The sequence below is a fragment of the Candoia aspera genome, chromosome 6, assembly GCF_035149785.1.
Source record: "Candoia aspera isolate rCanAsp1 chromosome 6, rCanAsp1.hap2, whole genome shotgun sequence".
Taxonomy (NCBI): Eukaryota; Metazoa; Chordata; class Lepidosauria; order Squamata; family Boidae; genus Candoia; species Candoia aspera.
Genome location: NC_086158.1, coordinates 49128891 through 49147084, shown reverse-complemented (window position 1 = coordinate 49147084; position 18194 = coordinate 49128891). Strand labels below are relative to the sequence as shown.

General features: G+C 43.8%; 1 protein-coding gene across 2 annotated transcripts in view; it reads right to left on the bottom strand.

The window, feature by feature from the left end:
- Nucleotides 1-18194, bottom strand: part of SUFU (SUFU negative regulator of hedgehog signaling) — a 90370-nt gene that overhangs the window by 36182 nt on the left and 35994 nt on the right. For both annotated transcript variants that reach the window (XM_063307084.1, XM_063307086.1), the window contains exon 4: nt 544-686. In XM_063307084.1, the coding sequence (XP_063163154.1) occupies nt 544-686 (143 nt within the window). The remainder of the gene's footprint in view (nt 1-543; nt 687-18194) is intronic.

The following is an 18194-nucleotide window of genomic DNA, read 5'->3' as shown; positions in this document are numbered from 1 at the left end:
CACCAAATTATCCATTAAAAAAAAAGAGGTGGGGGTGGGGGGAATGTGGTCAAAACAAGTTACAAGGTACTGTACTCTCTCGATGATACAAATTTCCATGAAATGTATCTGTCATGAACAGGAAATACACAAAACCTTCACATACTATATTTGCTCAGATCTTTTGAAGGGTGTCATCAGGCTTCCAGAAAGTCAGGTCTATATTAGATGTACAAAAGAATGAAATTGAAGTCTGAAAAAAAAAATAACTAAACTGACCTAAAACACTGCCATAATTATCATGGGAAGTACTTTGTTTTTAGCCATGACTAAAATTATTGCAAACTGCTTACATTATTTTTAATGGGAAGTGACAAATGTTTTAAATAAATAAAATATAAATGGCAAGTTCTCACATTACTTCAAGAACCTCACTGGTACCAATTTCCAAGTCTTTTTTAATATCTAAAAGTATGCAATGAAAGATAATTGTTTATCTGGAAAAATAAAATATTACTTCTTTTAGATAATGACAAGAGAACTGACTGCTAGAGAATACCATACCTGGAGAAATGTTACAATTCCAAATGGTGTTTGAACTGGCTGCATTTGTGGATCTTCAGTCAGCAGCATATGCTGGATTCTAGATTCACTATTGTCCAATGGACTATGCCATGATACATGGTCACCGCTACAGAACGTATTTTCTGTTGAGGAAAATTGAGAGTAACGAAGAGAATTAAGAACTAGCAATACTACACATTTCAACATCTTCTTAAATGACTGCAGTAAGAGGACTGGAACAATCAATAAATCGCCAAAACAAGCATCATATCACCATAAAAAGACCAAGTCAGAAACACTACCCAGTTGTTTTCTATTGTTCTTACACATCTGTATGATAATGAAGATTAAATGTTTGTTTTTAAGGTGAGATAGCTAACATGTACATACAAAGGAGTAGGGTTTCAATCACCCTGTTGTGACTGCCATCTTGACTGTTTGACACAACCCTGTGGACACCATTGGTTAGAAGGCAAAAAAAGTTATCAGTCTCAATTTTTTTAACAAGTCTTCTAAGAAGTTATGACTCTCTTTAAAATGCATTCTACTTAGCAGGCTGGTTTAGAAAGGACACTTTTGTCTCTGTTTGATCATCCTGCTCACTCATCTGGATTGGATTCCATGAATTTACCTAAATAAAATGTTGGTCACTTTCTCTCTCTCTCTCTCTCTCTCTCACACACACACACACACCATGCCAAGAATCCTGACTTCCAGTAAACAGAAAAATGTACTCAAAATTATTTTTATTTATTTGCAACTTTACATATAATTTTAAAATTAAAAGTATCAAAGTGATTTACAAAGTTATAATAAAAACAATACCTAGCAGTAACCTTGATAAATAAATGTTCAGACCCTGGCAAAAACATCCCACTGTAGGGACCCAGATATTTTGTCAGAAATTTACTCCTACTTTACTCATTCCTTTCTGCAAACTAATCAGGAATAAAATGCTTATCATTTACCAGTATGTGGCATTTTGGTTTATTGCTCCTAAAGTAAGCTAAAATTCATATACTATAACCTTTCATAGTTGGCTGCTAGCTTACAATGCTGTCTTAATGGAGGTGAAAAGTGAAAGGTCCCCTGTGCAAGCACTGAGTCATGTCTGACCCTTTGTGGGGATGCTGCTTTCATGACATTTTCTTGGCAGACTATAGCGGGGTGGTTTGCCATTGCCTTCCCCAGTCATATGGAGGAACCACAAACCAAAACCTCAGATTTTCATATGCTATTATTTTCTGTTAGTTTTATCTGGTTGCACAAAAGAAGGAATGCAAAGAAGTTACAATACTGTATGAATTTTCAGCCACCACTACTCTATTATCCCAAACTAATCCATAGGGAATCTTTGATCATGGAAGATCTTGTTTAGACAGAACAACTCCCATCAACCCCAAGGCTACAGGAAAGCAATATTCTACTTGTTGGAATTATCAGGGGTCAACTCAGCATTGTCTCACGAGCATAAGAAGAGGGTTTGTCTGGTAGGAGTGTCTCTATTGTGCTTGTGAGAAGTCACATGGGTCACCTGATTTCCTCTTCCTCCTCCTCCTCGAATCTGGGAGATTCTCAATCTCCATCTTTACCTCATGGGCAGACATGCAGGCAGGAGGACTGCATAATGCAGGCCTCATCCTCTAACATCTTGCTTGCACACAGCCTTTCTATTCCACATAGAAAGTGTCTAAAAAGAATCAGTGATTAAGTGCCTTTCTACTACCTACCTGTATCCAGATCTGCTGAATAAAAGTAAGCTACCTCTACTTTTCTTCATCTAACTGCTGTGTGAAGACTGAATTTATTTCTGAACATAGTTAAACTTGATGTGCAAATTCTCTCTTTTTGGTGCACGCTCCTACTCTTCAAGATTGCTGTTAGCTGCTTGGAGTTCTTTTATTAACATTTAAAAACTCCATCACTACTGACCAACTCCTATAAGGGTTAGGGCATTTATTAGAGCTATGCCATGGTGGCTGGTGGTAACATAACTTTTAGTCTCCAAGTCTACTTTAGAAATACTTTGGAGAGAGGTTAGAAAAAAATTATTTTCATTGGAAACCCATCACAGCCTTGGAGGGAAACCTGGTTCTTTGACCACCATGAAGCTACAGCAACTTGGCCAGAGGATTAGGTGTGGGAAACTGAAGTGTAACCTAAGCGAAGGAAACATTTCTCATTGAAACAGGTATGTGTGGAAAATCAACTGATAAATTCAGACTTCATAAGCATGTAAGAACCTATAAAGAAAAGCTACATGCAGCTGTTCAACAATATTCAAAGCCATCCTCAGAATTCCAATTTTCAGTATCTTCCAAGTCATATAAAATATCAGCCAGGACTCTGATTAACTAAATGCTTTAATTATGTAAGCCTCAGTCACTGTTTTCTATTACAAAATAAGTTACAAAGAGACTTATTCTCAAGGTGGCTTGTCACAACATTCCCTCAGTTCTGTGTTGATTGATCTCTGTGTTTTACTGCCTAGATTTCTTCCCTTGGGAAATCCCAGCCATTTGGAACTGGTTTTCAAATGCTAATATCTCTGCTGGAAGCCCACCTATTTGTGTCTATTTAGATGAAGACTACTTAAGAAATCTCTTTCTTCTACAGAGATACCATAACATTCACATTGACTGTGAATTAAACTACAGAAAACCAACCATATGAAAAATGATATGGAGCTCAATTTAAATCCCTCAGAGTGAGTAAATCCAATGTCAAAGCTTAAAAAACAGCTCTTGCTATCATATAGTAACATAGAAGACCAATCCTTCTATAGATGTTTCCACAATACTTGGATCAAATAACAATCAAGAAAAACTACTGCTATGCAACTTAAAAGTTTTGTGAGAAAGCACTGAACAGACATTTTATCACTGAAACAACAATAATGATTCATTCCTTTCATCTTTGGTGAATTTTAACTGGAATTGTATCATCTCCCAACTTAATCATTCAACACAAATTGTAACAAAATTCTAAACATCTTAATACTGTGGAAAGCAAATAAGAATTCAATGATAACAGGGCTTATGAAATTTAATTCTAATCTCAATTCAGTAAATTTGGATCATTTTGTTGTGGAGAGGAATCAGGAGCATGATACTGTGGTTAAGTTTGATGTCTAGTATCTGTAGGGGGCAATCAAAGTCCATTCTAATTTGAATAGAAAATGGCTTATTTTGTTTTTCTGTTTACTAAGAATTTAACTTGAAGATGACAATTTTTTTCATCATAATGCTTATATATAAAGACGGGTAAGTAAAGTGTGTAAATCCTAAAATCACAATTCCTTTCCTGCAGTCTCACACTCTAAAAGATTGACATGACTGAGAGAGGAACTGATAGTAACTAGGAACCAGAAACATTTCACTTTCTCTTCTTTCCATTTGTAAAGGAGCACACCTGCTTGACTGCTAATGTGTACAACTGTTTAGTACAGCTGAAGGTATTTTGCAAGTAAAAACATCACTGTAAACTGAATCTACCAAATTTAACAGTAACTAGCATACTACTCATTAACCCAAGTACTTTCTTTTTTATTCTTTTTCCATCTTCCTCAGTACAGTGCTCTCCAGAGATTCTGGGACTGCAGTGCCCCAAACTGCTAGCTAGCAGTCAAAAACTATGCAGGCCAGGAATTATGGGAAATGAACCCCAATTGGAGGACTCTTATTTTGGTCTGATTCAAATAAGTAACAAATCTTGATGCAAACCTCATGTTTTCACACTTCTCTGTTGGGTACATGTAGGGGCAAAATGTGAATGTTTCTGGCCTCAAACTATCTTTCTTTTTTAATTTGTGAAACAGTACGTGAAATATGTGAAGGCTCAGCCAGCACTTTAAGGAGGAGGACTGGGACTGGCACCTAGAAGCTTGCAACCAGAGGGGGAGAACAAGAGAACAAACAGGAATGGGGAGCTTTGTGACAGAGATGGTGAATTGTGTAGCATTTGGAACATTTGAGTGTGTGGAGTTGGCTGTGTAGTTTTCTGTTGAGGGGTTTTTTGCTTGTTAGCTGAACTCAGGGTCTGAGTACATGATTACACTCAAGTGACCAAACATTGGATTGAGTCACATTCCTCAAACAGCAGCTCAGACTCAGCTTATACTCTCTCCAAAGAACAGGCAGTTGGGTATTGCTTGCCCTGGCCTGCATGGCAATCAGGAATAGAAGAATGAGGTCTCCTAACTCTGTAAAAGTGTAACCCACAGGGAACAACTTTTAGGTCAAGTAGTTCTTAAAGAAGAAAAAAAAAATCCATACTTACTAACCATAACTAATACAAAGGTAGAAACTGAGCAGGGGAGAGAATAGTTTCTGTTTTATCATGCAAAGTGTCAAATGTTATCTGTTAGGTCTACATTAAGTCATGGATTATGCTTGGTGCAATGAACTCTTAGGAAACAGATAGATAAATTCCACATACGTCAGAGCTAACTCAGAGGTAGAGATGTATATAAATGGGTCTTTCTGGATGTGACAGCATTATCCCCCTCCAGGATGACAGCTTGCTTGATGGCAGGGAGAATGAAAGATGTGAGGAAGGAGGACATCAGGAAAGAGATCACCCACCTAATCCCTGGGTGTTGAATTCACATCTTCTTGTACTGAAGATACTTTGAAAGGGTAGAAGATTTTTGTAAGAGATTCAATCATTAGAAACATAAGCAGATGTGTTTATGACAGGCATGAAGATTGCATGGTGACTTACCTGCCTGGCTTGGTTGTTGTGGTCATTCTTTCATCTAGATAAGTACAGACAGTGCTAGGGAAGACTACTAGTCATGGGCCACACTGCCACCAATGACACTGGGAAATGGAATCAGCCAATCCTATATTCAAAACTTAGGCTGCTAATAGCCACTGTTACTTGCTTCACGCAGAGGGCCAGACAGACAAGTACAGCTTAGGAGTCTCTATGTGTGGATAAGAAAGTGGTGCCAGGAGGTAGATTTTAGATTGATTAGGTATTGTAGAACTCTCTGGGACAAGCTAAAGTATGAAGAGGCACAGGATGCAAATGAACAAAAATGGAAAAGGACTGTTGGTACCTAAAATCAAAATGATGGCAGAGTACCTTTTGAAGTGATCCCTGGAGGAAAGCAGACCAGAACTACTCAGCATACAAATCAAAATGATATATAAATGTTTCAAAAATAGTCTACAGAAGCACTTTTCAAACACTTTTGGATTTATAATTATTTTAAAGTTAAAAGAGGTCTCCTAAGCAACAAGTTTGAAAAACTACTTGGTGAGTAAAACTTCATCCTAAAATACAGGGAAAACTAACAGCCTAAATTATTTAAAGACTATAAAATAAATGACAAAAAGCTAAATAAGAACTTAATTTAAGAAACTTTTCAACCAATTAATGACCAGATGAATTTGGAATATTAGGACTTTTGCTAAGACTTTTGTAATAACTAAATAAACAAAACAATATCTTCGTGGGAACGTAAATTGTTTAGTCGATTAGAAAAGAGATGATTGGTTGAAATTTGAAAATAGGAAAACAAAGAAATTTGAGACTTTGTGATTATAGAAATGGGACACTAGAGGGGATTAGAGTTCCAAGCAAGGGGAAAAGACTCTTTTATTTTTGAACCTAAAGAGGAGCAGTGACATTTATAAAAAGAGAAAAGTATGACACTTGAGACATTTCAAAGGATCTTTGAAGAAGTGGGAGAGAAACTTATAGTTAAATTGACAGGAATAACGTCAGGGTAGCCTTGCTCCGAATAAGACACGGACTCACTTAAAGGGTTTAAGGATTTCCAGGTTTATTGAAGCAGAATGCATACAGAGAAAAAGACGGGAATGCGGGTGTGGTATCAGGGTCCCCCGTTTATACCCCGGTGTCGGACCTTGTTCTCCTCCACCTCCTATTGTCCCCCAAGCCAGGTCCGGATGGGTGATTAGCGTTGGTATGGGTCCGATGATGGGTGATTCGGGCGATCTCTGACGTTCCCCTTTGTCTCCTTGCTTTCGTCCGGTGCAGGTGCGTCCCCCGGGGTAATGAGTGGGAGTTCCCCCGATCTGTTAATGGTTTCCAGATCCTGTCCAAGGTGCGCTTCTATTGTCCTGGTGATTTATTTATGGGTTTGGGTGCTTAAGGGATGTGTGTGTTTAAAGGATAATGGTTATCCCTTCCTCTTTCCTGATGTGCATGTTCCCCGTTGTGATGCACTTATGCCTTGCAACGGGGAACATGACATGCTGCCCCCCTAAGAGAATTCTAAGGTGCCGGTTTGTCCGGGTATGCTTCGTAGAAGCTTTTGACCAGCCGTTTTGCTGAAACATTTTGCGCTTGGACCCACTCTGGATGTGGAAAATGTCGCCATTTGACGAGGTACTGTAGGGTGCCCCTTAGTCTCCTGGAGTCTAGTACCTCCTTAATTTCAAAATGTTGTTGTCCATCTATCATGATGGGTGGAGGCGGGGGGGTTTCATTGTGCCATTTTGAAGGGGTGGCCGGTTTCAGTAGGGCACAGTGGAATACTGGGTGTATGCGCTGCAAATTATGGGGTAGGTCCAGCTTGAAGGTCACTGGATTGATAATTTCTATGATTTGGAACGGTCCAATGAATTTGGGTGCCAATTTCTTTGAGGGCTGTGGGGACTTGATGAACTTAGTGGAGAGGTAGACCCTATCTCCCACTTTGTAGTTCGGTTGTGCCGCCCTGTGATTGTCTGCAAACTTTTTGTATGTAGCTTGCGCGTCTGCGAGAGCCAGCTGGATGACGGGCCAAACCATGGCCAGTTGTGCTGCCCAGTCATCTGGGGAACAGGGCGGGGTGTCTGGTTGGGGCAGTTCCGGGATTGGCACAAAGTCTCTGCCATAAACCACTTTGAATGGGGTGTGACCTGTGCTCTGGTGCACTGCGTTGTTGTAGGCTACCTCTGCAAAAGGTAGCAGGTCCACCCAATTGTCCTGTTGATAGTTACTGAATGATCGTAGGAATTGCTCCAGGGTGGAGTTAAGAATCTCCGTAGAGCCATCTGTGTGGGGGTGCCAGGCCGTGGACAGTGCCTGCTTGGTCCCAATAAGTTTTAAAAATTCTTTCCAGAACCTAGATGTAAATTGTGTGCCCCTATCAGCCACCAAACGGGAGGGGGTGCCGTGGAGTTTATAGATGTGGGTAAGGAATAGGTGTGACAGCTGTTGTGCGGAGGGAATGGACGCGCAGGGTATGAAGTGTGCCTGCTTGGAAAAATAGTCTTTTACCACCCAGATGACCGTTTTTCTTTGGCTGGGTGGTAGGTCTACAATGAAGTCCATGGAAATTTCCTCCCAGGGACGGGAGGGGCTTGCTACTTGCTGCAGCAGTCCTTGGGGCTTCCCCACCTTTCGTTTTGACATGGCACATGTGGGGCAAGCAGCGACATATTCTTTAACGTCCTTTCTGAGAGTAGGCCACCAGAATTGTCGCCTGATTAAATGTAATGTTTTGACGAACCCAAAGTGCCCGGCCATCTTGTCATCGTGGGAGCGGTTTAAAACTTCCGTTCTCAATGTCTCTGGCATGTACAGGTTCTTCTGTCTCCAGGCTAGACCGTTCGTAACAGATACATGGTGTTTGTTGGTTTGCAACCATGTATCTGTCTCGAGGGCTTGAACGAGCCGTTGTTGCCAGTTCAGTGAAATTGACCTGCGTCTCCCTCCGTTCACGGGTGTTTGTGCTGGGGTGCGTTGGGTTCTTGTTGGCTGCGCGTGACAGCAGGGCAGCCCAGCTGTGTGTCGGTCCACACAGTACCCACAATGTCCGATGCCTGGCTGGCATCCTGAGGCCGTCGGGAAAGAGCATCTGCTAGGAAGTTCTTCCTCCCCGGTATGAACTTTAATTTAAAGTTAAACCAGCTGAAGAATAGCGCCCAGCGTACTTGCTTTGGGCTGAGGCGTTTTGGAGTGCTGAGAGCCTCTAGGTTTTTGTGGTCTGTCCAGACCTCGAAGGGGCAGGAGGCCCCTTCCAGAAGGTGCCTCCATGTCTCTAGGGCTGCCTTGACTGCGAACGCCTTTTCCCACATGTGCCATCTCCATTCCGTTTCGGAGAACTTGCGGGAAAGGTACGCGCAGGGCTTCAGCTGATTGTCAAAATCCCGCTGAAGCAGGAGTGCTCCGATGGAGAAGTCGGATGCGTCGACTTGCACGACGAAGGGTCTGGTGGGGTCGGGGTGTTGCAGTACTGGCTCTGCTGTAAAGAGGCTTTTGAGGCGTTCGAAAGCCCTTTGACAATCATCTGTCCAGTTCAGGAGCGCCCCCGGGTTCCTTGATTTACGTGTGTCTCCCAGGCCCTTTGTCCGGAGTAGGTTAGTTAGAGGCAGCACAATTTCTGCCAGCCCCTGGATAAAACCCCTGTAGAAATTCGTGAAACCGAGGAAACTTTGGAGTTGCCTCCTCGTGCGTGGGCACTCCCACGCCAGTATGGCTTGGACCTTACTTGGGTCCATCTCGATTCCCCTTGCCGAGATTCTATAGCCCAGGTAGTCAATTTGGTCTTTGTGAAACTCACACTTGGAGAGCTTGGCGTATAGCTCTGCCTTGCGGAGTTTCCTGAGCACTTGCTTTACTAAGCGTTCGTGCTCTTTTTCAGTCTCTGAATATATTAAAACATCGTCGAGATAGACAAGCACCCCCTTAAATAAGTGGTCGTGCAAGACCTCATTAATTAACTGCATGAACACTCCTGGTGCCCCCGCCAACCCAAATGGTAAAACTTTATATTGAAAAGATCCCAGCGGGCAGTTGAAAGTCGTCTTCCATTCGTCCCCCTCCCGTATTCGTATTCGGAAGTAGGCTTCCCTCAGGTCGTTTTGAGAATATCTTGCCCTTTGCCAGGTGGGCAAGAATGTCCTTTATTATGGGTAGGGGGTATTTATTTGAGATGGACGCGGCGTTCAAACCGCGGTAGTCGGTACAGAGCCTCAGTGACCCGTCCTTTTTTTCCCGAAAGAGGACTGGGGCTCCGACTGGTGAGTTTGCGGGCTCAATAAAACCCCGTGCTAGATTTTTATCGACAAACTCCCTTAATGCTGCCAGCTCCTTCTGGGTCATCGCATAGATTTTGGGCTTTGGTAGGGGTGCGCCAGGGACCAGTTCTATGGTGCAGTCTGTTTTTCTATGGGGTGGGAGTTTGTCAGCCTCCTTTTCGCCAAACACATCGGCAAACTCTGCATATCTGGCTGGCAGACCCTCCAGGTTCGCTGCCTCCAGACGCATCAAGGTAGTCGCTGCCCTCTCCACTGCAGCACGGGGAACCCGACCCCCTGTGGGTGCTTGATACCACCCATCCGAAAACGTGATTTCCCTGGTTGTCCAGTTTATTTGTGGGTTGTGTTGCACTAGCCACGGGATACCTAGGATGATTAGGGGTTGGCCCACCGGTGCCACGATGAAGGGCAGTCTTTCCTTGTGGCTGCCGAGCTGCAGCGCAACTTTGTCCATGTATTGGGTGACCGGGCCCCCTCCCGCTGCTGATCCGTCCAACTGTGTAAAAACAATATGGTTCTGAAGTGGATAGCAGCGGAGATTTAGCGCGGCCGCCAGGTCCGGATGCATAAGGCACTTTGAGCAGCCAGAGTCAATTAGTGCCCAAACTTTTTCCGTCTTTCCACTGTGGGTTAGGGTGACTTTCACATATAGGGTGGGACAATTTTCACTCACCCCGAAGTTGTCGCGCCTCTTGTTTTCTTCCACCTGTCCTCTGGCGCTCCTTAGGGCAGGTGGCTGGCATTTTCCGCCGGCTCGTCGCTTTCCTCATCTTCGGTGCAGTAGGGGAAGTCCTTTGCCGCAGTTTCACCCGTCACGACTGGCATTTTCCTGGGTGCTGGGGTTGGCTTGGTTGGTGCCTTCCCCGAGCTGTCCCTCGCCTTCGCTTTTGGGCAAGCTGCCGCCTTGTGATCCTCCTTCCCGCACCTGAGGCACTGACCCTTGGCGAACCGTCGGTCTCTTCCTTCCAAGGTTGGGGTCTCGACTTCGCCGGTCCTGCAGCTGTGCGGGGTCCTCTCGCCGCCTCTGCATGCTGCGCTTCCCTTTTTGCTTGGAGGGAAGTGTCCTGGGAGTCCTCTGCCTCTCCTGCCAGCCGGATCCACTCCACCAGAGTGTCGGGGTTATTTCTGCACAGTGCCCACCTGAGCACGTTCAGGTTTAGACCCTTCTTGAACTGCTCAACGAGGGTGGACTGGGACCATACTTCGACCTTACCGGCCAGAGCTTAGAACTCCATGGCATAATCTGCCACGGAGCGCTGTCCTTGTTTGAGAGTTTTCAAGGCTCTTTTCGCCCTCTCCCTTTCCAGGGGGTCCCTGAAGTGCAGTTCCACTGCCCAGAGGAATTCATTGCAGTCCTCGGGTTCCGGGGCGCCTGCCTGGCATAACTGGACATACCAGTCAGTGGCCCGTCCTTTTATTTTGATGGCTAAGGCATTTACCTTGCCTTTCTCTGTTCAGAAGTAGGGGCCCCATTCCTCCATATAGTTCCTCGTGTTGGTGAGGAAAAAGGAGAGTTTTGTGGGGTCCCCATCGAACTTAATGGCGAAGTCCTTGATCGCCACTCTCGGTGGGCTCCAAGCCGCATCTGGGCGTCTAGGTGTGCTTCGGGCAGTCGGGGCTCCATGGTCTTGACGTGGGGATTCCCTCCATCGGGCGTCGGGTGGTATTGGTGCCATCTCTTGCCGGCTCCCGCTTCATTCCGTTCGTCTTGCCATCGGGGTGGGAGGGTGGGGTGCAGCCCATCTGGCGGGTTCCTGGAAGCGGACTCTGCCTGGCGCTGCGTCGTCCTCTGGACCTCCGTCTCTCCGGCTGGTGCGTCTCTGAGGGGGGGGTAAGGGGTGTCGGGCATTTGGTGCCTGGTCCTTCCGCGCCCCGGCTGTGGGATTCGTACGCCTCTGCTAACCTCTGGAGCAGCTGCTGCATCGCCTCCAGCTTTTCCTTGACCACGCTCAGCCTTGCCGCCGTTCGCGAGCCCTTCTTGGTGCGGTCACCCCTCCGCTCTCCTTCGGTTCCTGACGCCGTGGATGATGGGACGTCCCGCGGTTCCTCCGGGGTTCTGGGCGATCCAGGTGAGGATCCCCCCGTCTCGTCGATGGTGGCCCACGTGCCATGGGACTCACAGGTGGCGTTCGTCGTTGCTTCCCCCTCCGAACTCGATCCCGAGCTCACCTGGGCCTCGCGCCGTCGGGGCCTCGGGCACCTTCCGTTCGTGGGGATGGGAGTTCTGTTGCCGGTCACCGGGTAGCCGCCTTGCCGTGAGATGAAATCTTCCATCACTAGCTTGGTTCCCTCACAGATTGGATCTGGACTGGTGCTAGTGGAAAATTTTTTTTTCGATTCCCGTCTTTATGTCAGGGTAGCCTTGCTCCGAATAAGACATGGACTCACTTAAAGGGTTTAAGGATTTCCAGGTTTATTGAAGCAGAATGCACACAGAGAAAAAGACGGGAATGCGGGTGTGGTATCAGGGTCCCCCGTTTATACCCCGGTGTTGGACCTTGTTCTCCTCCACCTATTGTCCCCCAAGCCAGGTCCGGATGGGTGATTAGCGTTGGTATGGGTCTGACGATGGGTGATTCGGGTGATCTCCGACGTTCCCCTTTGTCTCCTTGCCTTCGTCCGGTGCAGGTGCGTCCCCCGGGGTAATGGGTGGGAGTTCCCCCGATCTGTTAATTGTTTCCAGATCCTGTCCAAGGTGCGCTTCTATTGTCCTGGTGATTTATTTATGGGTTTGGGTGCTTAAGGGATGATGTGTGTGTTTAAAGGATAATGGTTATCCCTTCCTCTTTCCTGATGTGCATGTTCCCCGTTGTGATGCACTTATGCCTTGCAGCGGGGAACATGACAAATAATTTCTGCACCTGCTAATGCATTTTTTGAAGAAGACTCTAAAGAAGAAATAAAAGATGGGAAAGAGAACAAGAAGCTATAGATGAAGGATGAAGAGGTGAAACAAATCCCAGCTGATGTAAAAATATTGGAAAATAAAGAAATTGTGGATTATAAATCAGGGATGACAGCCAGAGTGGAAATACAAATGATAAGCCAAAAAAATGACCTAGGCGAAGACATATCATTGGATTTACAAAAGAGGGTTTCTAAAGCCTTGAAGAACTCTCTTGAGATGGGAGAAAGAAAGTTTGAATGAAGATTCAATCCTACAACAGCAACTTGATGAATTAAAGATCAAGATTGTCAGAAGCAAAAAAAGGAATATAAAGTTCACTTGCTTGATCAGGATTAAAATAAAAAATATTTCTATACATTCTGGAAACCCTTTATGGACTTTTTGCCAATACTTGGACAGAAATGACAATAATTTTTGGATCTGCAAATGAATAAGGTGGGGGTGGGGGTTATGAGAAGAAGTGAATTATGTATGTAATCTTATAGGGGGTTGGGAAATATTAAATTTGCCTGTACTTGTTGCAAGGAAGATCAGGAATCACTTCTTTAAATATTCTTTTTTCTATTACTTTTCTTTTCTCTTCCTTTCTCTTTCCTTTTCTTTTTGCACTTTGTATTTCTTTTCTTTCTTTTCTTTTTTTTTCTGATTTCAGTTTGTATTATCTTTTTGTATTGTTAAACTGTTCAATAAAAATATTTTTAAAAAAGAAATAGTCTATAGGAGTTCTCAATGACCCCTAAAATGATAATTCGTGTGAACCCCCACCCCACAAATAAAACTAATGAATTCATTGTGGTAGGGATAGATAAGAAATAAATATACCATTTTATTTCTTATAAATTTACCCCAACTCATTATTGGAGGCTGTAAAGGTAGAAGCAAAGTCTGGAGTGAGTTTTGACAATATTCCCAATTCACTACCACAAGCCTGATCAGATTTTTTTTAAAAAATGTGACACCACCTCTAAGTTGTTTGTGAGTTGTTTGTTTGTATGTGGGGGCTTGAGATCTCTTACCCTAAGGATAGAAGTAATATTGGAAGAGGATTAATGGGTGGACATATCTCTCAGGAGACAACAAAAGTAAAAAGGAGATTGTGAAAAGCTCCAGAAGAATCTCTTGGAGTGAAGGATTGGTCCATAAAATGGCAAACATGGTTCAATTTCAATTTAAGTAATGAGATGCACTCTTGAGCCAAAAAAACCAAACAAATCTACATATATAGCAGTAGGGTCTGAGCTATATACAACCAAGAAAAAGATACAGGGGTCATAGTCAGTTACACAATGAAGATGATAACTAAGTGTGTGTCAGCTGTGAAAAATGCAAATTTCATGCTAAGAATCATTAAGAAAGGAATTGAAAATAAAACTGGCAACATGGATTAATGCCCTTATACTAATTGTGAGATCCAAGCATTTGGAATACTCTGTACAGTTCTGGTCACCACTCTTGAAAAAGGCTGTAATAGAGCTGGGAAAAGTGCAGAAAAGGGTAACAAAAATATTCAAGCAGCTTAAATGCCTTCCTTATGAAAAAGGTTAGAAAGTTTAGCTTGGAAAGAAGACAGTTGAAAGGGACAAGACTGAGGTGAGGTTGGTTGGTTGGTTGGTTGGTTATTTATTTATTTACTATCCTGCCTTTATTATTTTTATAAATAACTCAAGGCGGCGAACATACCAAATATTCCTTCCTCCTCCTATTTTCCCCACAACAAGAACTCTGTGATGTGGGTTGGGCTGAGAGTGCGTGACTGGCCCAAGGTCACCCAACCGGCTTTCATGCCTAAGGCAGGACTAGAACTCACAGACTCCTGGTTTCTAGCCTGTTGTCTTAACTGCTAGATCAAACTGGCTCATGCATGCATAGAGAATCATGCATGGCATAGAGAAAGTAGACAGGGGTAAGTTTTTCTTCCTCTTTCAAAACATTAGGAAGCTAATTAGAAGATTTATAACAGGCACAGCTCATAATTAACCTAGGGAATTCATTACCACAAGATGTGGTGATGACCACAATTTTGCATGGCTTTCATGGAAAATAAAGGGCTTATTAGTCTTGAAGATCAATGCTACTTCCAATTTGGGGGAAGCACGCCTCCAAATAGTAACTGCAACAGTGGGACAGGGTATGGATGTGTCTCCTGTTTGTAAGTACTCCAGAGACATTGGGTTGGCCACTGTGAAAAATGAAATGCTGGACTAAGATGGGTGCTTGCTTGATCCAACATTATTCTTATGTTCTTGTTTCAAAAACTGGACACAGAGACTTCCAGTGGGGACATGATAGACTGAACAGCTGTGCCCGCAGGCTCAGCAGGAAGAACTGATGACATGGCAGTTTTTTCGGGCTCAGGTAGGTTTTTCCTGAAGCCCAGGAGCGTTTTTCCAGAAAAAAGAAAACACCTGGAATCACCTCATCTGTCCTCCAGACGGCTGCTTGCAGCCAGAAGATCATAAACAGCGCTCGCAGTTGACTAGAGCTAGCCTTGGCCCTGGGATGTCACCATTTCCAAGCTGCACTATAGCCTTAAAGGGACACTAAGACTGGCCACCTCATTTCTAAAGCACCCAATTTATATTTAAGTACACGTACCCTAAAAGAGGCATTCTACAGCAAGGATCGTTACCTTGTCATGGTGCTGGAGCTTGAGCACCTCAATGACGCCATGAGCTAAACCGTGAAGGGCCACCCAAGATGGGAAGGTTATGACAGAGAGGTCAGACTAAATATGATCCCTGGGGAAGGTAATGGCAACCCACCCCAGTATTCTTGCCGTGAAAACTAAATGGATCAGTACAACCAGAGATATGTCAGTATACCATCGGAAGATGAGACTCCCAGGTCGGAAGATGGTCAAAATGCTACTGGGGAGGAACAGAGGATGAGTTCAACTAGCCCCAGATGTGATGACGCAGCTAGCTCAAAGCTGAAAGGACGGCTAGCGGCTGATGGTGCTGGTGGTGAACGGCAAATCCGATGTTCTAAGGATCAACACAAGACTACATCCTTTGCAGCCAAAGGTGGCGGACATCTATACAGTCGGTAAAAACAAGACCTGGAGCTGACTGTAGTTCAGATCACGAACTTCTTGCACAATTTAGGATCAGACTAAAGAGATTAGGGAAGACCCACAGATCAGCTAGATATGAGCTCACTAATATTCCTAAGGAATATGCAGTGGAGGTGAAGAATAGATTTAAGGGACTAGATTTAGTACATAGGGTCCCAGAAGAACTATGGACAGAAGTTCTCAACATTGTTCAGGAGGCAGCAACAAAATGCATCCCAAAGAAAGAGAAAACCAAGAAGGCAACAGTGATAGGGGGAGATATGCCCAATTAAATGCAAAATTCCAGAGGTTAGCCAGAAGAGACAAGGAATTATTTTTAAACAAGCAATGTGCAGAAGTGGAAGAAGACAAAAGAATAGGAAGGACAAGAGACCTCTTCCAGAAAATTGGAAACATCGGAGGTAAATTCCAAGCTAAAATGGGTATGATCAAAAACAAAGATGGCAAGGACTTAACAGAAGAAGAAAAGATCAAGAAAAGGTGGCAAGAATATACGGAAGACCTGTATAGGAAGGATAACAATATTGGGGATAGCTTTGATGGTGTGGTCAGGGAGCTAGAGCCAGACATCCTAAAGAGTGAGGTTGAATAGGCCTTAAGAAGCATTGCTAACAACAAGGCAGCAGGAGACAACGGTATCCCAGCTGAATTGTTCAAAATCTTGTGAGATGATGCTGTAGAGGTAATGCATGCTATATGTCAGGAAAATTTGGAAAACACAAGAATGGCCATCAGATTGGAAAAAATCAACTTATATCCCCATACCAAAAAAGGGAAACACTAAAGAATGTTCAAACTATCGAACAGTGGCACTCATTTCACATGCCAGTAAGGTAATGCTCAAGGTCCTGCAAGGTAGACTTCAGCAATTCATGGAGCGAGAATTGCCAGATGTACAAGGTGGGTTTAGAAAAGGCAGAGGAACTAGGGATCAAATTGCCAATATCCGCTGGATAATGGAAAAAGCCAGGGAGTTTCAGAAAAATATCTGTTTTATTGACTATTCTAAAGCCTTTGACTGTGCAGACCATAACAAATTGCGGCAAGTTCTTAGTGGTATGGGGATACCAAATCATCTTGTCTGCCTCCTGAGGAATCTGTATAATGACCAAGTAGCAACGGTAAGAACAGACCACGGAACAACAGACTGGTTTAAGATTGGGAAAGGAGTATGGCAGGGGCGTATACTCTCACCCTACCTATTCAACTTGTACGCAGAACACATCATGTGACGTGCTGGGTTTGAGGAATCGAAGGCTGGAGTAAAAATTGCTGGAAGAAACATTAACAATCTCAGATATGCAGATGATACCACTTTGATGGCTGAAAGCAAAGAGGAACTGAGGAGTCTTATGATGGTGAAAGAAGAAAGTGCAAAAGCTGGTTTGCAGCTAAACCTCAAAAAAACCAAGATTATGGCAACCCGCTTGATTGATAACTGGCAAATAGAGGGAGAAAATGTAGAAGCAGTGACAGCTTTTGTATTTCTAGGTGCAAAGATTACTGTAGATGCTGACTGCAGTCAGGAAATCAGAAGACGTTTAATTCTAGGGAGGAGAGTGATGACAAATCTCGATAAAATAGTTAAGAGCAGAGACATCACACTGACAACAAAGGTCCGCATAGTTAAAGCAATGGTATTCTCAGTAGTAACATATGGCTGCGAGAGCTGGACCATAAGGAAGGCTGAGAGAAGGAAGATAGATGCTTTGGAACTGTGGTGTTGGAGGAAAGTTCTGAGAGTGCCTTGGACTGCAAGAAGATCAAACCAGTCCATCCTCCAGGAAATAAAGCCAGACTGCTCACTTGAGGGAATGATATTAAAGGCAAAACTGAAATACTTTGGCCACATAATGAGAAGACAGGACACCCTGGAGAAGATTCTGATCCTAGGGAAAGTGGAAGGCAAAAGGAAGAGGGGCCGACCAAGGGCAAGATGGATAGATGATATTCTAGAGGTGACGGACTCGTCCCTGGGGGAGCCAGGGGTGTTGACAACCGACAGGAAGCTCTGGTGTGGGCTGGTCCATGAAGTCACGAAGAGTTGGAAGCGACTGAATGAATAAACAACAACAGCAAGGAGAAGCTGGTTCTCTTGGTGCTTGTTATTTTGGGGATCAATTTTTTAAAAAAAATCTTTTTAAGTTTTGGACTTTGTTTTCCATCCAAATATTGAGGATTGAGAGTAAATAATTGTTTTCCTGTTATTATTTTTGTACTAAATTTGAAGATATTAGCATTTTCCTACATGCTGAATCAGCTGTTTTGAACTTTCAGTTTTCTGCTTCTGCTGTCCTGTTCAGACTATGTAACCAGGCAGAGTAATATCAAAAATACTCTTTATTAAATAACTATTTACAAGAAGTAAGTCCTTGAAGTACAAAGAGCTGGGTTCAAACAAGTCCAACTGGGCCACAACAGGACAGCGGAGCACGACTCCCCAATGGAAACTGGGAGGCTGGAAGAGACTGGAACGTCAGGTGCTGCTGAAGCAGAGGACACAGGTCTCAACTGGAACAGTACTTGAGTTGCTCTGGCACTGGACCACTGGGCGGGGCTGATGACCCACGCCAGACTGGAAGCCGGTAACTGGAGTCTCAAAGCAAGACTACGAACTGGAAACGAGGCTGGACTTGACTAGAAACTCTGGACTATGTTGGAGACTTGAAGC